This window comes from Stegodyphus dumicola, chromosome 4 (genome assembly GCF_044657685.1).
Source record: "Stegodyphus dumicola isolate Sdum_Otavi_A_Nest chromosome 4, ASM4465768v1".
Classification (NCBI taxonomy): domain Eukaryota; kingdom Metazoa; phylum Arthropoda; class Arachnida; order Araneae; family Eresidae; genus Stegodyphus; species Stegodyphus dumicola.
In genome coordinates, this window is record NC_140771.1 from 61,893,436 (window position 1) to 61,917,174 (window position 23,739).

General features: G+C 33.2%; 1 protein-coding gene across 2 annotated transcripts in view; it reads right to left on the minus strand.

The window, feature by feature from the left end:
* Nucleotides 1–13,345, minus strand: part of LOC118181256 (coactosin-like protein) — a 101,299-nt gene extending 87,954 nt beyond the window's left edge. The window contains exon 1 of one of the 2 annotated variants that reach the window (XM_085815012.1): nucleotides 13,189–13,345. In XM_085815012.1, coding sequence (XP_085671138.1) covers nucleotides 13,189–13,262 — 74 coding nt within the window. In that variant the 5' untranslated portion in view covers nucleotides 13,263–13,345. Of the gene's footprint in view, nucleotides 1–12,584; nucleotides 12,606–13,188 lie in introns of those variants that run through there. The other variant, XM_085815013.1, reaches the window with a different exon arrangement.
* Between the last annotated feature and the right edge of the window lie 10,394 nt (nucleotides 13,346–23,739).

The following is a 23,739-nucleotide window of genomic DNA, read 5'->3' on the forward strand; positions in this document are numbered from 1 at the left end:
GAATTCAAAGAACAAGGTCGAAACCAAGGTGCAAACGATTTTAATAATCAAAAGACATTATTGAAAAGACTGGGAATAGTAGTAAGCATTTGAAGCATCTCTTATCTTCAAAATAACTGATAAGTTAAAATTTTACGGGTTATTTTAACACTGCCTGATTTCATCCAAGATCTTTCTATTATTTTATTTTGGATACTGAGATAACTAAGTAACAAAACGCGCGCAATAAATGTGCTACAAGTGAAGATTTATCTTTGACTTAACTTCAGAGAATATATATTTTCAGATGCGATAATCAGATGTCCATTTCATACACTTATTAACATTACTTTTACACTATTTTACTACATTCTTTGCACAAAATTGTTTAGGAGATTAATAAACTCGCTCCTATCTTAAAGTACTAAATTTAAGATTTTTAAGAGTTTTCTCTTAAATTACAACATCTCAATTTTTAAAGAGGAAGTATATGCAATTTTTTATGATCTATTTCTTTTTTAGATCCTCTTCATTTAGATCATACAAGTCTAGCTCATTAAGTTAATTTTGATAATGCATAAAAGGTGATAGAAGATTAGATGTTTGCTCTCGAGAAATCGGGGAAAAAATATTTCTCAGTTCTCCCTCGAAATTTTCCGAAAATTAGTTTATAAAATTTGTTAAAATTCGGGTTGTATTTTTACAAATTATTAGTAGTATTTTATACATAAACACAATAGTAATAAAATTGTTTTCGAAATGGAGAAATTCTAACATAAAAGATGACTGCTTTCAATAAAGAAATTAGAGGAGACTAGGAAAAAGATATACAAAAAATAAGCAAGTAGCTTTTAAACCTAAAAAGAATTTTAATATTACCAGTTTTTGCATCAATTTACGTTGTAATTAATATTTCTTTTCTATCGTCAGATTCTCAACGAAAAGAGAAAGTTGCTGATTATTTGCGTCAAACAGTGAAGAGTTGGATTTTCCGGTAAAAAAAAAAAAAAATGCCAGTGTTCTTTCTATTAGTGCCATTGTATTATTAAAAAATACTTTTTGTAAATTTTAATTTATTGATCAAGTTGCGTCAATTTTTTTCCAGACTTTCAGGGCTAAGTTTAAAGCAAAAAAAATGTTTACATGTCCGTCTTCTAGTTATAATTAAAAATTATGAATTATAATTATATATTTTTAAGTCATAAATATAACTTTCATTGGAAAGATGTATTCCCAATGAAAGGATCAAGTATCTTTTGATATAGGGATATATGATCCCTTCTCTGAGAAGACAAATTTTCAGTTTATGAAAACATGTTTTTGATTAAAATACATCTCATTCTATAGGGAAAAAATATTTCAGCATCTTTGTTAAGCAAGTCTTTAAAATGTCAATTTGAGCAGAGAAAAAATGTTTAAAACTGAAAAGAAACTGCAGTATCCAATCTCTTAACAAACCATTAAATAATACTAAGAGACTGTTTTGGAAGGATCAGAAAGAATTATGATTCTGATAGTAATGAAACTATTATTTGGCATGTTCCATTTTGAACAACTAAAGAACTGTCTCTTCAGGATCAGTTAACACGTTGAGCCCGGCGCCGAATTTGCTGTCCTTTCCGCTGCCGGCTGGTTTCGGTTCAGCCGGTTATCTTGGTAACAAAATGTAAAAAATGTTGTTACGTATTGTAATATGTGTAAAGCTAAGCCGTACTTTTGTTTAGAATGTTTCAATAAATTTCATTAAAACTACGTTTGATCACATTTCATTGAGACTATTTTTTAACTTTAATACTGTCGCCACACGGAAAGTTCACTGCCGGGCTCAACGTGTTAAATTTGTATATAAAAACTGGGATTTGAAATCTGATGATAAACATTCTCAAACTCAGCATCTTCGAAATAATTGGAGGAGCAATAAACATAGCCAAAGAAAACAGAGTTCGATTTCTCGGTTATTTTCTTTGCCAGAAAATTAACTCGAATGAACCCTTCCTCTCGAAATTTTTTAACTGGTTGAAAGCAAATATATAGGCAATTTTAGACATTAAGTAGTTCTGTAGGTATAAATTTGGCAGTGCGAATGCTTAAAAACGTTATATAAAACATTTAAAGCAGACTATTCTACTGAAATTTTTTAAACTAACAGTTTCACTTCAGTACATCCATAATTTGAAATTAAAAAAACTTCAGTCTCTACTTGCAAGTAATTGTCTTCCTTACACAAATAAATGCATAATATTTCATTTAAATAAGAAGTTGAAGCACAGAAAGCAATAAGAAAATTATGTTTTATTATTGAAATGCCCATTTGCAAAAGAATCAGAATGAAAATATTAAATTTCTTGGAAAATCTTTATGAACGCAAAATAAAGTTTATTTTCTTATGAAATAAAACATTACAGAGCAGATATGATAAATCTTACGTAAAGTGCAAAACAGATTCTCTGTCGGATGCATTAAACTAGTAATATTCTTGACATAAATCCAGTGATCTCGCGGATAAATAAATGACTTAAATCTAGAAATTTAAGTGATCTCATCTTTAGACTTGAAACAGTTAAATGTTTCAAGTCTAAAGATTCATATTATTCCACAGATGCTTCGGGTCCTAATTTCGAGTTGGCTTCGTAATAGTGACCATGTCATGTCAAATGAATCACAGGTAGTGAATAAAAATTTTCAGAAAGATGTCTAACTAAAAAGTTCTAACTTTTCCGAAGATCAGTTTTAAACTTTAAAGAAATACTCTTCATTAAGTTCATCATACCCTTTCTTTGTATGCCAAGTACTGCTATTCAAATAAGATTTTCTGCTGCGATTTGAGAAAGATCCTACTTGCATAGTTGTGCCCCAGCAAAAAGGTCCTCAGAGATTACTTTCCTTAAAATTAAATTTCTTTAAGTTTAAAAATGAGTTCCTAGCGCAACAATCTTTGTAAAATAGTAATTTTCAATCTTATAAACTTTGGTAAATCTTGTGCTTAATATTTCTTCAAACAACCACACGCATGGCAATTCTTCAGTTTTATCAAACTAAACCTCCATCTTTTTATGCGTTCTGCTTTGTTGCATTCCAAGCGCCCACAACTTATGGGTAGATAGTGATAGATATGTATATGTGTGTGTTTGTGTTTAAATTCGATTTTGAAATGTGTGCTCTTGAGATTTGCCTGCCTCGGAAGAAAGTGCATTAAAATTTCTACAACAATACATTATTTTGCTATAAAATCGCTGAAGAGAAAAACTGCTTTGAATTTTTTCTTAAAATGATTGTCACGAAATTTTCACGAGAACAAAAGAAAAACTTCCGAGAAAAATATCTAATTAACACAAAGTATGTAATAAATAATATTTTGCACTGCCATTCATTCTCTGCAAAAACCTGCCAAAGTGGTTCTCTACGTAACGTAAACTATAAATACGTAATGTAAATACGTAAACTTTAGCTTCAAAAGGGTGCTGGCACTTCTATGCCGAGTCATATTCGTGAAGGTGTATGTATGTCTTGACCAGCAAAGGGAAATGTGTATGACGGCACAGGCACTTTTACGACGGGGTGCCGTTAAGACCGTCCTTTTCCTTCGGCGATTTATCCGATGAAACTCGAAAGCCTTATGATGCTGGATTTAAAACACTTATTGCTCAATAACGAGACTAGAAGTCTGATGTGAAGTTATTCGAACAATCATGAAGCTGAAAAAGAAAATTTTTAGAGCTACAGTAAATTAATTCTAAAAGGCTCAAGGGAAAAAGAAATACATTCAATAACCGAAAGACTAATACTGTGGAATCGGCACTAAACACAAACTAAAAATTCATAAATTCGAAGAATTGCTTAACCCGATCGAATAGGCTAAGCAGACGGAAAAATGACGCAGTTTCCTTGACAACGGCTCATGAGCAGGCAAACTGGCTTTTAAAGTAGCTGGCAATAATTCGCTTCCGCTCGCATTTCTAGCTTATAACGAGCGTACCGAGTGCCGAGTTCGTCGAAAGCCGCGTTCAGTAAACAGAATTGAAATTGATTTTTTTTTTTTTTTCTTCCTGAAGGATTCATTGTCCGCGAGGTGGCTGAACTCCCGTCGCACATTTTCAGAAAAGGGGAAATCAGTTTCATTTTAAAAAATATTCACAACGTAGAATTTTTTACTCCAATATTAATGAAAGTAGGCAGTCAAAAATGAAAACTGATTAACGGAAGCATTAAAAATTGAGTCGCTGGAAATGAAAAATTGAGCAAAATTCTCTGGAGATTTCTTACTTATTAACACTTGTTGCTCGCGCCTTTTTATACCGATGTCTTTAATCGGTACCTCTGAGAAAAATATTTTAGTTCTTGTAGTTAATATCAAAATTAGTTATGGGAAGGCGCAACAAAAGAATTGCAGAACGAAAACAATTATTGAATACACGCGAAAGAAAGCAATGACAGGATCGTAGATCTCAGAAAAATATAAAGACAGATTAAAGAAATGAGCAATGTCTGTTTTCGTGTCGGAATCTAGATTGAAGGAAAGTACTTTTTGAATATTTTTAAATATTTTTTTTTAAAAAAGTATTAATTATTTGAACTTAATGACTAATTTAAATTACCAAGAATGCAAAGAGTCTTCTTGGCAATTAAATTACACACATCGTGGTATTTCAATTTTCATGTAAATGTTATTCTAGACAAAATATTTGAAATATTGAAAGAAGTAATATAATTTAATAAACTGTGAATTGAAATATTTTAAATATAATATTTGTCCGGTTCGACTGTAAAAATATGAAGACTGGCAGGAAACTTTGTGGCTTATGTAGTTTTTACTGAAGACACACAGTGAGTAAACTTTCGGGTTACAGAAGGAAAATCAGTTTCGAATACTTAAATTTTCTCGTCTACTAAATGGTTGGTTGGTTGAATAAAACTCAAACGAATGGTGAATAAAATCCAAAATGCACAAGCACACTGTATCAGATGAATTGTTGAAATGAACCTGTAATGCTGATGAAGACATGGAGAAACTTACTAAATGGATAGCAGTGCCAAGCTGTACATTCTAGGTATGCTCCTGGTAACCGGATGGGTTGGATACATCGGGTTTTGGTATTCCGGCTCGTCACGAAAACGTCCATCCAGCCAAACCATCTTCGGGAATTCAAATCCCAGTCGAATTATTGTTCAGGCTCTTACTCATTTACACACTATTTGCCGATAATTAAAAGTAGGATTTTAAAAGGAAGCAAAATAATTGATAGTGCTTTTGCGTTAAGCAGTTATTTGTTTCAAAAACTTTCAGTGCATATAAAAATGGAATTCGCAGTATATATTCTAACGCACTGAAGACAAGTAAAACGAAAACCAGCAAATATTTACTACTAAACGTAGGAACAAAGAAAAAAATATCCATGCAGCTACCCCGTTCAGTTGCCGAGAATAGAAGTTTCACTAAACGATGAGCTGATAAGACCGCTGAAAACTGGTGTTATGACAAGGATTCAAATTTTGGCGAATGTGCTGACAGTATGATTGCGATTTTTTCATATTTAATGAGAATGCGAGTTAATTATTTCAGGAGGTCCTACCCTTAAGAGATAGCTATTGTATGCTTTACTATGAAATACATTCAGTCGGAAACAGAACACGAAAACGCTGCTATTATTCAATGATCTGATACACTCGATCATTAATAAGCCTGACATTAATAAACCAGTCATTAAAATAAGAAAATATCCCTTCCGATACGTAAGGAAATAAAAATTATTTGCTAAAATTTTTTAAAAATTTCGGAATTTATCTTTCTTTCAGAGGGAAGAAAATGTTTTATAGAGTTTTCATCCCCCAGTTTTCAAAATTACTCAAAATATCTGCAGCTATTACAAAGTAAAGTTTATTTTAAATTTTAATCTGTGTGGCAAGAATGAGAACAAGCTTTAAGTTCTGCTAGATGCAATAGTATCATTTTCCCCCCATTTTATACCAAGATAAAATTTATCTTTCCGCACGTTATTGAAATAAGTAAAATTTGGTTCTTAAAAAAAATCAGTCCTTGATAACATCAATAAAGTTTAGACTTTTCAAAGCAGAACTATTCTCTTTTCTAAACAAAACCACAAATATAATTTTTATATCAAAATCATTAAAACTCTTTTGTGAAGTTGCGATTCCAGTAATGCACAACTGTTTCCTTTATTTGTGGCTAACGATCTTTATTTTCATACATAGTCTGCGAAAATTATTTTAATTTCACAAGTCACAGAACTGTATTGCATCTGATTTCAACATTTTATGCTTTTAATTTTTGACAGTAAGTACGTACTAAATAACTTCTTGCTTATAAGTTTCGATATTTCATTGAAACTAATATTCTACTGATATCTATCCAATTCCATTAAAAAATAACGATATTCGGTATTTTTAGGCATTTAAGAAAGCGATTTTTCAAGAAGTTCTTTACTTTTATAGCAGCAATTCCTTAAACTGCGGTCTCCTTATCGCCTAGGAATAACTTTAAAAAGTATGTTTATTAAGTGTTAGCGTTCCGGCTAAATCCTCGAATTAAAGTTTAAAAGTAGCTGCTCTAGGGCATTTTCTATCTTGAATAAGAAGTACATGTATCAATTAAATTAATAATTCAGTCTTACGATTCAGGTTTTTTGACTTCACGGCGTAGTCAAGAAATTTATTTTTATCGACACTTCTACAGTTTAAAATACTACTTCGCGTTGATTTGTCGCTGCACGCTCGTTTTTGCACGCGAGGGTAAATTAAACCGGTATCTGCAGCTTGTAGTTCTAACCAAAACTAATGCAACCAATCTCGGAAATCAGCGCACCGGACAGATAACTAATGTGTAGTCGTAAAGAACTCCATTGTTCTTATCTGCGTAACCTCGTTAGGGATAACTTAAACATCTTCATTCAATTATACCATGGAAGAGTAACTTCTTCACAGTCAGACGCATAGAATGAAATTTCAGCAAAATTTTAAAGGATTAACTTTCTTATTTGCATAAAATTATAAGAACTGATGCAACAGTTGCACACGCAGTGATTCTTTACGCAACGACTCTCACAAAATAGTCAATTCAAAAGCAAGATTATTAAAATTTCATACACACACATAAATGGCTTTCATTTCTGTGCCAAAATCTTTAAGATTCGTTCAGACTTCAGGTTTTTAATACCGATTCTGTTAGATTTATTAAATAACGGGAAGGATGCCTTAATGGAAGCTCAAATTTATGTTACGCATGAATAGGTTATCTGAAGATGCTTATTTGAATATGGCATAGAGCGCAAGGGCTATAGCTGCCTAACGGGAAGGATGCTTTCATGAAGAATTTTTTAAGAGAAACTAGCTAGTATTTACGATACACATGGAGAAAAACACCAAAACAAACTATACAGCCAGCCCGTTCGCATGGATTACTGGATGAACTGGGGTTTATCCGAGTTAATGGAATCGGTTCCATGTGCCGACTCCGCTATATATGAAGTTGATTTTTCAGCTGAAGAAAAACTAGTTTTCTCGACACCGTGAAGCACTGTCGGTTGTGCCAGATGTCCCCGTTACCTCAGATAAATCTTATAGTGTGAACGGCATTTTACATATAAGGTAAATCACTAAAGCGGCCATGCAGCCAGTCCGTTTACGGGATTTGAAATCAGGTCGAAATACATCCTGTTCGCTCAGCGTTGGCGAGGGGGGCATTTAATGCACAGGAAAAAAGTATCAGTCTCATTATGCCTAAGAAGTCTTACTTTTCTTGAATAGTGTTAGGTCTTGTTTGATTTGCTTTGTCTGATTATGACAAAGCACGCAAAAGCTATCTACCTCAGGGTACTGATGCCTTCTTGGAGAATTTCTAACGGAAACTGGTTCGTATCCACATTATACATAGGAAAAATCGCAAATAAGTCTATGTTACCAGCCCGTTAGCCGGGATATGATCCTGGGTCGAATTACAAGTGTTCAGAAACTTTACAGCTTAGAAAGCTATAGTACCGGTCAGTTTCATTATTTTTCCCCGTTTTGTGTTGTTCGGAGTTCGAACTCAGGTTCATAGTCCGGCGAACGTTACCGTACTGATTGTAAGGTAGTTTTCGTGGTTTCCATGCTAGGCACAATACCAAATAATTTCGTACCAAATAATTTCGTGGTTTCCCTGCTAGGCACAATATGAATACAACTCAGTTTGGCTCAAAACAACTTACTTTGACTCAAAGTTCTCCACATAAAGGCATATCTCCTAAGCAGATAGCCCTAGTGTTTTGTAATAATTCTAATGAATTCAAATTCCAGTGAACTATAAGGAGATATTTAAAAAATATTTTTACACAAAAATGCTGTTCTTTACATTAACTACTTAAAAATATAAAAATATTTACAATAGTCATGATACATTTCCTTTTGCTCGCAATTCATTATTCGTTACTTCAAGTTACTTGCTATTTTGCTTTAAGGAACATTGGAAGTATTTTTTAATGAGCATAAAGTAATATATCTTGCCACCCACAGAATAATTGACGAGTTTTGTATATGATCTACGACAGTTACGTAGAACTTGCACTTTTCTGTGCAAGAAACATTCAAATAAGCCACCAAATAATTCCACTGGTTTCAGATTTCCTTTCAAAAAAGGTCTACTTCTAAGACTGTCTAAAATAAACTTTTGCTATCATTGATTAAGAATGCGCGCAACACTTGTGGTAAGGGAATTGAAATATAGCGAATTTTTAACCGCAAAGATGAAAAATAAATCAGCTACAGTAAACTAACAGCGGGAAACCTCAGCTATTGTATTAGTCTTAAAAATCTGGTTTTTACTTTCATATTTTACCACAATTCGAGATGGCAGTACAACAACAATTCAAACTGCAAAGCTCTGAAGCTGGAAAAAAAAAAGGAAACCTATTGCGGTGATTACAAAAACATGTGTTCAACCTTTTGTGGAACTGCTGTGTTTTTGGCGCATTTTCGAACATACGCGACAATAGCCAACTCAAACATTGTGTTATACACGCGTTTGAGTACATCTATATTTACCATGCTTTATAGTTAACCAGATACCCATTAGCTATAAATATGTAATGGCCTCGTAGACATTTACATATAACTTGTTTCTTAAAAAATGCTCCTTTTTGCTACTATTTAACAGTAAAGTTAGCCTACACAAATGTTTTTTTGTCAATTTGCTAATGATGTGGAGATTTTGCACGGGAGGTGCGGATAAGCAGAAATTACCAAAGAGGCAAATGTAGGAAAACCTCCTTAATACTACTCCCCAGTTTTCTGATGAATTTGATCTTGTGTAGAGATAACCGACTTATCGTATTTGATTATCCACTATGTTCAATGCAAAAGTAGAATCTGTTCATGAGGATCACTTTCCCTAGACAACCATTTTAAAACTTCAGAAATACTGCCTTTTTTTTTTCTAAACACCATTGGCAGTCATGAACTTTATATGTTGTCCACCTTCACAGAAAATTAGAATCTGGAATCGTGGATTAGACAGGATTTCTTCGGTTATGAAGCATGAGAAGGGTTTAAATTTAAGGATGCCTTCATGAAGGGCTTTTTTGAAGGAAAACAACTCCTACTCATCTCTTACTACTACATGGGAAAAATACTGGAAACTGCCATGCCACCAACCCGTTCATCGAAATTTGGGCCCGGAACGAAATGCTAGTATTCAACAATCTTACCACTCAGTCACCTGATGGATGTGGTCATCTAAGAGACGTTTAACTATAATTATGTTCCTTGAAAATCTAGTCATTTAAACGAGGCGGACATCTTTGAGAGTTGGTTAGCCTGAGAATTTTTTCACAGTTTTCTCATGGACTGCATATATTCGTATTTATGAGGTTTATCCAACAGCATCATTAATCAGTCATCTCTTATGTCGATTACAAATGAAATAATCTTACAGCTAACATCTTTCGTAAACGTTGATTATTATTGCTCGTTATCACGGCTCATGTTTCATAATAATGCATCCTTAAGTATTACCAAGTCCAAGTAGGAGAAAGAGAAATCTAAAATTTCAATCATATATGCTGATAAAAATTAAAGGATTACCAAGTCTTGTTTAATATTATATATCATTGACACATACACACAGAGAAAAAGGTGTATGTAGATACCTGCACTTATATATAGCACTTTTTTTTCTGCGGAATGAACCTAATTGGTCTACTGTTTTCTGAATTAACTCCTTTCAATACTTGTTCTGAAACACTTCGCATCAAATCATTCAGAATTAAATAGGATAAATAATTTCTATGCAACGCTCTGTTTAGATTAACAAACTAGAAATTAAATCAAGAATTCCAAGGATGCAGTTGCGTATTACCAAAACAATTATATTTATTGTTTTGAGTGAAATTATTTTTTTAAGTTGCTTACTTTATTAAAAGAAAGCCCCTATTTATGATTATAAATTCATTCTCCCACTTTTTTATAACTCTAGAAGCGCCATGGCTGATTGTTTAATCGGGTAACGGCAAAGCATGCGAAAGTTATCAAAATGGCTCATTCACGGATTGAGAGTTTTTATAAGGAACATCTTCATAAATTCGATACTTATGTGTATAGAATCTTAAATTGCTATGTGGGTGTTATTGTGTGAGTATTGTATTAGACTTAACTTCCCTGAATAAAAGTCCAAATTACAAAAGCAAGTAGAATAATTTCTAAATACTAAAAATCTTTCGTATTATTTGGTTTTATAAATTGCGTTTTTTAACCGCTTAAATATGATTCCGTTATTCCTTATGAAAAGTCTAACGCAAATAGTTATTAATAAATTGCTAATAATTTTTTTAGCTATTTCCGAAGTAAAATAAACATTTTGTGCATTTAATATAAACTTCAGGAATGAATAATACTTTCTTATGTATTATACACAGATAAAGAACAACTATCAAGATTATTCCTTTTTATACTTTTGCAACATAAGGTTAAGATTTTAAGTGGCGGAATCTGACTTTAATAATAAAGTTTGAAGTAGCGAAAACTGACTTCGGTATTTAAATTTACTTTGTTATATATTTTTACGAGTAATTTTATAATGGTTAAGGATTTTTTATTACTGGAAACCGTAAAACCAAGTATAAATTGGATTAATTGTTTGGGTTAGGTAAAATACGCGAGGTCTATCTGAATAAAAAAAATGGCTTCTTAAGGAAAACCGGGTCAGATTCACCTCACACATGGGTCAAAATCTCGAAAAAGCCCATTCGCCGGCATTTTAACTCTCGTCGAACTACTAGTGATCATCGATTGTACTATTGGACCTCTAGTGGGCGAAACCAAGCGTAGTTTAATATTTGAAACTTATGTTTAAATGTAGCCATATGCTTTCGAAAATTCACTCACTCCTACTAATTTTTTGTTTATTTTATTTATTTATTTTGTCTATTTAGCTTTATTATAAAGCATCATTTTCTTTGCACTTACGCTATATACAATTCAACAGCAAATTTACAAAAATTTTAAAAGCAGCATAATAGAATCCCTAATCCAGAGTTAAAGTGTTGGTATACATTTTTTTTTTTTTTTTTTTTTTTCAGTTTTTCTTTCAGTTCATCATATCAAAGTTCAGTTTTCTTACTAAGATGGCTTTACAAAGCACTCTTTTGCCTTTTTATTATTAAAGTTTTGTGCGTTTTATCAAATATCACGCTCTTGGCACATAAATTCACATAAAATTGGATTCAACAACAAAATATTTAAAAACAGCATATCTTTAGAATGCCCAATGAACAGTCTTGCGCTCTGGAGATAATTTTTTTTCGTACAGTTTTGCCTCTGTTCACTTTGAAATAATTGAGTTTTTCAATTAAAAATTCGTTAAAATTTTAGAGTATGAAATAGATAAAAAAAAAAAAAAAAAAAAAAATTCGAAATTCAAGTATCCAAGTACCCATGTTCTGTTGGAAGATTACGTTATTCAAAATTTGATGGCTCTAATACCGTTGTTTTTTCACAATACGGGGGAACATTCATAGATTCAATGCAGATTCTCCACTATTTAATTTCTTTAAGTATAATACAGGGCGATAGTATTTGGTGGGAACAATTTGAAAGTGATACTGCGTTTACAGCGATTCAACACAAAATTCCGTTTCGAGACTAATATCCCATTCGGGATCCCTTTTGCGCTGAAAACGGTTATGCAGAGAATGATGACTCAAGCCTTTTCAGATGAGATGGAAACAGCCAAGTATCAAATTTCCCGCCAAACATTAGTATTTTAGTCAAATAATCATAATGGCCACCTTAACAAAATAATCGATAACGATACGAATACACACACGAGTCCGTAACCAAGATTTTCAGTTTTCTATTAAGCTTCAAGTATAAACTGAGCATTGACTTTAATAAAGAACTTATTGACAGCACATTCTTAATTACTTTGCCCGTTCACACCTAAAGCGCATGTTCAAAACCAGGTATGGGTGTGGCAAGATAGTTTAATTGGTAATTTGGGAATTCAGATTGCATGAACATTTTACTACAGTTCAATTTTGCGTTGGCCACTACTGTATATTTTCCATTCTGATATGCAAACAGCTGCAATAAAAGAATTAGTGCAGTTTAAGGAAACTTACATGTTTTAAAAGATTACATCCCCAAAACAGATCTTCAATTATTATAGTCTCAGAAATATGAAATTTGAGTAGCATACTGGGAAGCGATGTTGCATTACCGTCTCATCAATGCATGTCTTTCCAAACAAAAAAAAAAAAAAAAAAAAAAAAAAAGATGATTTAATACATTTCCGAATTCTATACAATAAATAAAATTTTGCTCTTCAAATATTCTATAGTAAAAACACTGGAATAGGATAATGAAGTTCTACATTTCTTTATTATTTAATGCTATACAAACATTATCTTACAATTAAAATGTTTAGCGACCAAACTTTAGAGCAGGACATTATAACAAAATTTGAAAATGTAGACGGGTAACAATGCTTTACTGAAATTCCGTTCCTTAATGTTAAGTACGGAAATATAACTCGAAATTAAAATAATATCAATCGCACTTAAATTCTACATTTTAAAAGTTTATTACATAAATCGTCATGAAAAAATATGTAACTACTTACCTCTCCAAGCCATTTAAGAAAAAGTTTTAAAACCCAATAGCAAAATGACCTTATTCTTACCAGTTTGCAATTCATACACAATAATAAAATAATTCTATTCTTACCAATTTGTATCCGACGTATCGTCTCTCACATCTTGGTACGCGTCTCGCAGACCGTCCTTATCAATTGTGCACATGATCTTTTGGTTTTACCCACCACGATAGTCGGAATATACTAAGAGCTGGTTTTTTGAGGAAGAACGGTGTGCGAGTTGTCGAACCAGGCTCTGCCCCTTCACGGTGTTACGTCACGCGTCACGTGCAACCAATCACACATTTGAGAGCAGCCGTGAAGCATGGTTGCCAGGCAGGGAAAATAATTTCACCACACGCGCGTTTAAAGCCATGCCACACTGACGATCAATATTTGATATTATAGCAGCAACAAGTCTAAGTGAATCGGATTGAAATTAACGTCAGTGATTGAAATTAAAACTTCTGAGCCACTACCAGTACTTTACACAAGTAAAATTCAAAGCAAAGTTCAGAAAGAAAGAAAAGGGAAAAAGTATTATACATATTTGCAATTTTAATTTTAGAAAAGTGATGAGATATAAGAGCAGTATAATGAATGCAGACCAAACTGTAATCGCTGAGCTAGAAGTGGCTATTATAATTAGTGGTAGTTAAGCAGTTTTTAATATTCTCTTAAGCTTAAATAGTGCCATTATTCTAGATTGTACATTAATTAAACTCCCTTCTCTTGTTTTGCAATTTCACTTATCAAAACACCCGTTTATAAATCTACCAGATTTTTAAAACAAAGATAAGCCAAAAAAGGGGGGGTTATATTCGAGTAAATATGGTAGATAATGATTTAATTCTAAAATTAAAAAATTGCAAGATGTATGAAAAATCGTCAAGAAAGATGAATAAAATAGATAAATAGATTTTTATATGATGCTTCAAGTTTTCAGTTTGACAGCTTAAGATGGTTGCACTGTAAACTATGCAAATTTTAATGGAGTCATTAAAAAATGCATTATTCATTATTCCATCTATTAAATCCATTAAAAATTTTTCAAAAAAATCATGAAAATTTAAAATTTTAATACGTTTAAAGGTTTTAATGCATTTTTTGATGGATAAGATATTAAAAAATGTTGTTGAATTAATTAAAAATTAATTTTAATTACTTAAAAAGTTTAGGTTTCTTCTGTCAAGAGAAATTATGCAGTTATATGCATTTAGTTATGATATAAACTAAAGGGGAATTAATTATTAGACGTGAAAAATCGACCATCATTATTTATTGTCCCTTTATTAAAGACAGTATTGTAGTCTGTCAAGAGGGTAAACTTTACTCCTTAAATATTAAAGTGTCTATTATTTATGAAAGCGAATGTTACAAGTACTTTCATTTATGTACATTTATCACACTGTGGAAAAAGTAGTGTCCTAGAGCCACCGAATGTTAGGTACACAATAATGCTTCCCTCGAACACGTTCATCTCAAAGCCCCAATTTTGAGATTTAACATATTTGTACATTTAATATTTTACATTTTCCGTGAATTTAATAAAATTTTGATTAATAAACTTATTGGTTTAAAAGGAATAAGTTGCCACTTTTTTTTTTTTTTTTTTTTTTTCAAATTTAATCTGTCTGTTTTTGGTTAACAAACAAGAAATTGAAATCATTATACAGATTTTTCTCTTTTTTAATAAGCCTTCTACTGGTCGCTAACAATTGCTAAACAATGGTATTTCACTCTGGGGATTGAGTCCCCACGAACGGCCTGGCTGCGTAGGCGCTTGCGTGGCTTTTCCCACGTGTAACATGTGTACGAGTTAGTTTTACTTAGCATGTCCTCCACGAAGGCATCCGTCCTAGGCAGATAGCCTTCGAGTGCTTTGCTATAATCAGATATTTTTAAATAATATTTTAACAAAAATTCTTGATGGCTTTAATTAGAAATACAAAATAAATGTCTGATCGCCCTCGAAAGCGATAGAGGTTTATTCGAAAACTGCTAGGGAAAGAGACGCCCTCCTAAGATAAGATCTTCATTGTATTTTCGGATAATGAAAATAAAAATGTAGGTGAATATATGACTGTACTTTTTGCCTAAGTTAAAATTATCTATCGTTGTGTATGGGTTCCAAATCAGCAAATAAATACTTCCTATGAAAGGCAGCACCTTTTTACTTTAACGGAAAACATAATTCGCTTGCTGAATACAATATACACCTTTTGAGGTGTTTGAAAATCTGTATATTTTATCACTTTAAACAATATTACATAGTTTATTAAACTGATTAACCCCTCTTTGGGATTCACTTTCAACAATATTTCCACAACAAGAACTAGTTTATTAAACTGATTAATCATTGCCTGGGATTCACTTTCATCAATATTGTATAGTATACCTTAAGTTGGGTAATCACTCTTTGGGTTTCACTTTCAACAGTATTACAAAGAAGTACGTTAAACTGATTAATTACTCTTTGGGATAAGTTTCATTTGTTCCATTTGGGACAGAACTCGTAACTAAATACCCTTTTCCCCAAATCAATATCGAATGCCTCATACGTTACCAAGCATTTCTAATTCTCATACTCAAAATAATAAAAAAATTCAAGTTACCTTTTGTCCTATGCTTGCCGAGCGTATAAATATACAGATATCTTTATCTTTGTTTCAGCTTCCTGCATCATGGGCCGTGAAGAGTGCTTCCTGCTGTGTGGGGCTACAGATCAGAGTTTCTCAACCTTTTTACCTCAAAGAAGCCTTTGAAATAGTATTGACATCTTAGGGAATCCCTAAACAAAAATTATTTCGTATCATTTTTTAATAATTTTATTTCATGCATGTAAAATTTAAAAAGAAAAACACAAAATACAGCTATTTTAATCACCACCAATTTACCAGCAACCTCTCGAGATGACTTTCGGCTCGCTGTGTATTTTCAATGCCCTCTCGTCGCGCAGATACTACGCGCTAACAAGAGCCCATCCCTTCTCCGGGATTCGAGCCCGGGCTTTTCAGGAGTACGCCGGTCAGCGTCTCTCACCACTATACCGGCTGGGGACCTGACTGATTAATCATCAAGTCTCAAATGAGGCGGAGAAAATAAGTGCTCGGCTGGTACTGATGACATGCTTTACGATCACAAATGGAGAGGGCTGCTAATGGCCTTGAAGTAGTAGACTACAATAATCAACAATAATACGCATAAAGAAGTACACTTTTTCTTTCAAATCATTTGGTTTGCTTATAGGGTCTCGTTCTTTTTGGCAATATAAACTGTGAGAACTCTACCTAAAACGTAAGTAATTGATCGTCATGTCTTGGAAATTACAACAGAAGCTCTGATGGGTGTAAAAGAAACTCAGATAAAAGTTAACAGAAGAACACTTCTTGTGCTTACAGAATCAGCCAGCATTTGTGATCAAAAATAAATCAAAAGTAAGAGAACTGAAATTAAAATAAATTAATTCATAAGTTAGCCGAAAAGAATGCACAGACCAGATGCGTGCAAGTTGGCTCAAAAACCTAATGTCCATATGACAAACCTAATGGCGGGAATAACGCTCTCAAAAGAATCAAGTAGGAAACATGGCCTTCAGCAGGCGGAACACGCTCTGCTTCTACTATTTAAACTTTCCTTTAAATACTATCTCTTTTAACCTCATTTAAATACGCGTGAAGTAGGAAACTAGCATTCTGCCAGGAAAATGGAAAGTGAAAAAGACAGAAAAGCTTATTAACATAATAATTGGTTAGTAAAATTAAATGTGTACTCTACATGCTGATAAATAACAGATGGAAAAAATCTGAAAGAAATCTGAAAGAAAAAATTTAAAACCTTAAGCTTGGACAAATGGCAACAAACTGGGGTGTGGAAAATACAACTACTTTATGTCGAGTAGTGGCAACACATTTTTCTTTTTCAGTCACAGAGGTCTTTTACTGAACTGAAGGAATTCACGTCTTTTAAATAATAGTCTTACCATGACCTTCTCTCATGCTTTGTCAAAATAGCATTTTTGATTCTATAAAACGCCTACTTATTATATACGCGCTCCCATAGTATATGCAGTGGCTACCATTTGTTTTCGGACACTTGCGTTTTTTCAGTTTTATTTGTAGATTTTAGTTACTAAATATTAGTAAAACGACTATTTTCTTACACATGTTTTACTGATCATCTATTTCAAAACATACTTGTTTTGATAAAAGTTATTCAAAACGTTTATGGTTAAAAAAAAACATTCAAGATGTTCTGAAATTGAACTCACGTAAGTATTCAGACACTTAGTTTATTAAATAAACAGTTTATATTTAATAAAACAAGAAAATAATAAAACATTGAATACTTTGTTGCATATCCTTTAGAGAAAGTTAAACTTTTCATGCGCTTTGGCATGGATTCACCTAATATTTTCGTGTATGAATGTTCCATTTGTCCCCTTCCTACTTAACAATTGCTTTTAGTAGAGCTTTCGAAGTTCCTCATTCTTTTCTCTAACTTACTCCATGCATGTTTCATAAGATTTAAGTCTGAAGAATATGAAGGAGTTTTGATAACTTCCGGAAAGTTGTACAAGCGAATATTCAGGGCTGCATGTATAGGGTCGTTATCCTGATCGGTCTTGAATGTACATTCGTGAGCAAAATTCCGAGAATTTGCACGTTATGTCAAATATCTGTAAAACTAATGGATAGCCTTTAATGAAATTTGGTAGGAATGTACATTTATAACAGAGAAAGAGAAATACCATTAAAAATCATTTTATGCACTGAGGATTGTCAGCAAAGCTCACAGTGAAGGGATGTCCAAAATCCATGATGTGATATGGAACTGAAAATGAGACTGGTATGGGGTACGGTCCCATCTCACAGCCCTACAGGTCGCGCAGTGTGACCTCATTCTGGATAGGAGGCAGCTAAGGTGTCTCTGTGACAGTCGATCCGATTCCTTGTAGGAAAACAATTTTAATCTCCAGGGAGATAAAATTGCTCTTCCAAAAGCGTCCTAGACATGCTTTATAGGGTTAAGGTCAGCAAACACGGCTAGCCAATACTTTACTTTCCAGATAATCGTCGTTCAGCTGACCTTATTAGGACGCACGTTGTTGTCCATTAGCAAGAACCCAGGACTAACTGCGCCCCTGAAAAGTCGAACATACGGTTCTAAAGTCTCATCTCTATACCTCGTAGCAGTCAAGGAGCTTTTGTCAAACACAAGCGGAGGGTGCGGCCATTCAGCCTAATGCCTGTCCAAACCTTTACACTTCCACAACCGTAATAATCCTTTTCCCTGATATACGCCTAAAATCAGTGTCCAGGCTGAATCTGGACTCATCTGTAAAAAGCAGGGTGCTTCACTGAAGTCTGATTCAAGAGGTCTGTTGCTGCACCTTGCAAAACCTGTTTTCTCGTGTGCTGCACTGAGCTTGACGCAAACAAGTGAGTCTTATGACATACAAGCCCTATCGCATTCCTTCCGGCAACTGTAGACCCTGAAACTCGGGTTCCAATGGAAGCATGTAGCTCACGTGAGAACTGTGAAACTGTAGCAGTCCGCCATGCTGTGTTGCCTCAATGGAAGTGCCAAATAAAGATCCTTATTCGCTGTTGTGGAATCTTGATCTACCTTGTCCGGGACTTCTCGATATGGATCCAGTGTCCTGAAACAGTTTCCATTGACTGGGCGTTACACTGAACTCTGTAGCCACCTACGCTTGTGACTGGCCTGCCACCAATCTACCGAGAATTGTCCATCTCATTCCGCCATTCATACATTCGTGACTACTCATTTTATCTGATGTCTTATAATTTTTTTAGACCAGGTGGATCGGGTCGTATTCCTCTCATTTGCAACCTTATAAAATTTACCCAACTCTTGTGAGAAACACAGTGAATGTCATGCACACGAATCGCTGAATCTCGTGCGCATTTATTCCCTGCACAATCAAAGCTCCGCAGGTACGCACGTGTCCGTTTGCGTATTTGACTCAATATTTGCATAATTCTTCGGCGGCATAATTTAATGCCTTTGGTTCAATACGTTTAATAAAAATAGACATAATTTCAAATTCTCTTAATTTTACACATTATTTCGAATTCCAATTTTTCTTGTAGACACTATCAGATGTTTATTAAGAGTATTTATATATTTATACTAATCAATATTATTTTCGATAAAGACTAATAAATTTCTCACTTCAAAAATAGCGAAACACTCCCGGACCCATTATGCCTCAGCCCCGTACGTAAAACTAGGCAGTAAGATTTTCGAATGTAATATTTCACTGGGCTTTCGCCACATATTAATTCATCTCTCCAACCCAAATATATTAAATTTCGACATTTCTGCAAATATCACATTATTTCAATACGATAATATTTTGCTTTATGCATTTTGCGAACGCTAGGCGTATTTTCCTTGTTTTCTTGTGGACGAAGAATTTTCTACTTGCTGATCGCTCGTTGTATCTATGTACCCTAAATGACTTTTCTAAAAACTGTAGAATTAACTTTTATTGCAAATTGTTCTTCTAAATCTGTTGAACGTTTTACAGTACTAATTTTTGGGTCTTATTTCATTTTCCGTAGAGTTAAGTCTGCGATTCCCTGGTGTTAGCTCGGGATGTGGTCCATATTTCCGTGCATTTCCAACAGTTCCAATTTCCATCACTTTATAGCATAAAAAGTTAAACGCTTTATATCAAGAATTCTTTATGTGTTTAGAATACTTTTATCATTTTTATAAAGATGAAATTTTAAATTTTCTAACAGAATTTGTCGTTAATTTCTAGCGTTTTACCATGTTTAAGTAATATGAAAGTGTTTAGTATATTTTTCTAAAAAAATAATAATTTCCAAACGCAAACAATAATCTTGTGATGCATTTCCAATTATAACAAAAAAAAATATTAGAAGTAACATTGTCTACCAAAATATCTCAAGAAAAGTTTGGAGTGTCCGAATTATTATGTGAGTTACTTATTAACACTTTTTGAACAAATTATTTTACTACAAAAAGCGTTTTGATGATATTAATTTTTACAAAAAGCAAGCCTTAACGTAGTAAACTTGTTTTTGCAGTTTTGACCTGTGGCAATTTACGTCTACATCTAAACAAGTATAAATATTCAACGCACTCCAATTCGAACAATTTGGAAATGTTTATAAAGTGGCTGATTTTGTAGAAATTCTAAGCAAGCATTGACAGCACACTTCCTTACTAGGATACTCCGATAAACTGATTTATGTACCAAGCATTTCTTTATGTTAGCGTTGAATTATTTTCCCAACTATTGCATGCTCTTCCGCTCGTAATCGACGAATTTGGATGAATGGCAAACGAGGCGCTATCAAGCCTTCACTTACTGGGTCAAGCTGTGGTAAATCTCGCGATCCGGATATGTGAAACCATGACTCTTCGATAACGCTGGTATTTTACTGTTGTACAACAATCACTTGCCAGGACCACACAACTGGAATCCTTGTACATCTTTGTCTGAAAACTCTTCGAGCAATACAGCAATGATTTTATCATCCTTACTTGAAGTTATTCATTGTGGTGACATCTTTCATAAACCATAGCCTATCTCAAATACTGCAAAACGCATCCGAGCTCATTGTCCGTAAAATATTTAGTATGTTGTTCATCTAAATACTTCCATCATTGTTTGCGAAAATATTCTCCTGTGTGATCAATGTGAGGATGCCTAAATTTGATAAAAATGTACTGGACGAATCTGAAGTTGAGGTTCCTTTATGTATTTGAAAATAGGCTAGAATGTTGAACTTTTTTTGCTTTTTCTTTTCATAGCAGCGTTTTGTCCGTTTTTTGCGCAACTTATTTGCTCGCTCTTTCTTTTCTATTTCAGCTCTCTTCTCCGAACGGCTTTCTTCGCCTTTCAACAATTTTTTACGTTGTTTTATTTCAAAATTTTATTAATTTCAGTAAAACAAAATTTATAAACTGTACAACCATTCACGACAGCATCCAAAAGCAACTAAGCAGTAGCCGCCCACCAGACGAGAATGCGCGGGAGTGGGGATGCACGCCCACTTATTGTGCATGCGTACAACATATGACGTCATTAAAATTCCTGTGATTTTCGCTAACTTTGTCACTCAGCTGCGGCTAAGTTGTATTTCCAAAGTCCAAAATTATTTTGGTATTTTGTGGTGTATACCTTCGTTATCAAACGAAACATAAGCCAACCCTCTATGTTTTCTAGTTGCGGAGATCTAAACCTTTCCGTAGCCCGCAAAAGCGTCCTAATTTTTCCCTATCCACAGATCATGGTGGAAAAACGTCTAGTCAAATTTACGTTAAGATATTACATCAGAAAAACATTTGAAGTATGTATTTGAATATTTAATATAAGATCTATGCAAATAAATTTCAAAAATACCATTGTTCGAAACCAAGTACGAGCCACTGTATAATAATTCTTATATTTCATGATTTGCCTAAAAACCCCAGGTATTCTATACAAATGCCGGTGTTTCATGCAATGGCGGTAAAGGATACATTTTAAGATGCAGGATTTCGAAAATCACGCCTCATTCGGCAGAAAGGCTGAAGTTTATGAAACGGATTCTTAAACAACCACAGCAGTGGTATATAGTTAACTAAAAGTATAGACCACAACAGTGGTATATAATTAGAAAATTTATAGTTCAGATATAATTATCAATTTGAATTGTCTACTCAAAACCATTTATTGAGTAATTACTGCTTATTATTTTAATGTACAGCGTAGTGTAGTAGATACGCATGCAGTTTGATTAATCACCTAAATTTATTTTAATTAGAATGGAGAAAAATGAACAATTTCGAAAGCATACCATGTCGGAATTCATCATCAAAGATGCGTGCAAAATGTTGGATTTTCCGCACGATTATTCGAAAAACGTATTTTTTTAAAAAGAATGAAAATTAAGAGCAGAACAACAACAAAATCTTAACTGTAGGATTTTTTTTCTTTTTTTTTTTTCCCCGTTTTTGTTGTTCTCGTGTGTTAATATATAAGTATTTAATAATTAGACATTTTCACGTAATGCTATTTGTCATCAATTACAGGAATGTGATTCTTTCAGACGCTACGACAACATGGAAGAAATCTGCATATTAGGTTAAATCTGTTCTAAGGAAACATATCAGTCACGCTTCCCGCTCATGGTTATTGTAATACATCGTTCTGTAGAAACACCTGGTATCTCTTTGACATTTTCCCGTTATTCTCGTGCACGTCTCCCATTCAAATCTTGCTAACATTCACTATCCCCTTTTGAATACTTTAGAAAGCTGTGTTAAAGTTTTAATTAAAAAATAACTAACTATGAGCATTAAAAACTTTTTCACTAACATAATAGTGCTGCTATTATGCTAGTGGAAATGCTCATTATTTTTGCCCTTTAACTATTAGAATTCATATTAAGTACCGCTGAGTAAACTTTCTTCTTTCATGCATTATATTCCACACTGAAATTAATTTTTTTCACACTTTATTGAATTTTAATTAATAATGGTTATTAAAATAAAAAAAATCTTATGTGTACACCACATGACTTCCTTGTACGGAATATTAATATATTATTATAATATATTATTATACGCATTTTTACTGCATTTCGTTTAAACTTATTTCCTCGAATTTCATTAAAGATATATTTCTCATTCAATTAATTCAGTTCTCCCTTCGCGGTAAGGCAGAAATACATAAAAGTTCAAAATATCTTCATTAAAAATTGAAAGATGTAGAAAAAATAAAACACAAAATACAGTTAAAGCAATTAAAGGAACAATTTTTATAATTAAAATTAGAGTTTCTACGCAAAAACAAGAAGTTGTGTCAGAGAGCAAGAAGGCAGATTTTTCTGTGCACAAAACTGATAGTTTAGGTCTTACTTGGCAAAACGACACTGAAGGTGCAGAAAGACTTGATTCACTATTCTGTCAAGTTTCAAATGTAAACAAATATGGTAAGAAAAATTAGGCTTAGCCGCCCCTTAAACACCTTTTAAATTGTTCATTATTCTACAACTACTGCATGCACATTATCTAAAGGCATAAAAACCTTAATCAGAAGATAAGAAAAACATAGTTCTATCATTTTTAAAGCAAAAAATGCGCAGTTTACCAACATATAGTAATAAAAAAAAAAAAAAAAAAAAACTGAGCTCACGGAGCCGAGTAACAAGGTGGATATATATATACATTTATATACTTTTGGTCCGGCCAATTGCAACTACAAAGGAAGGTACACAACTAAAGGTTATAAACCTATATACAAAATTTGAACGTTCTGAGGCTATTCGTTTTGAGTACGCGAGATACATGCATACATACGTACGTACTTACAGCCGCCACAAAAAAAAATCTCATCTGAATCCATTTTAAATCAGTTTTATAATTCGCTTGGGAAAAGAAGAGTCCTTTATTCTCTCCTTACGTACAGATGTCGCGCAAAAACGTCGTTAAATTGCATTCGATACCGGTCAAAATGGGTATTTTAGTTTAAATACGATAACCAGAATTTTTTGTGAATACAACACTCCCTTTACTTCGTACAAGGAAGTAAAAAACTACATTTTAAAAAGTAAATAGTCTATTTTGACAATGGTAACGGTTTGACTTCTAAATTAATA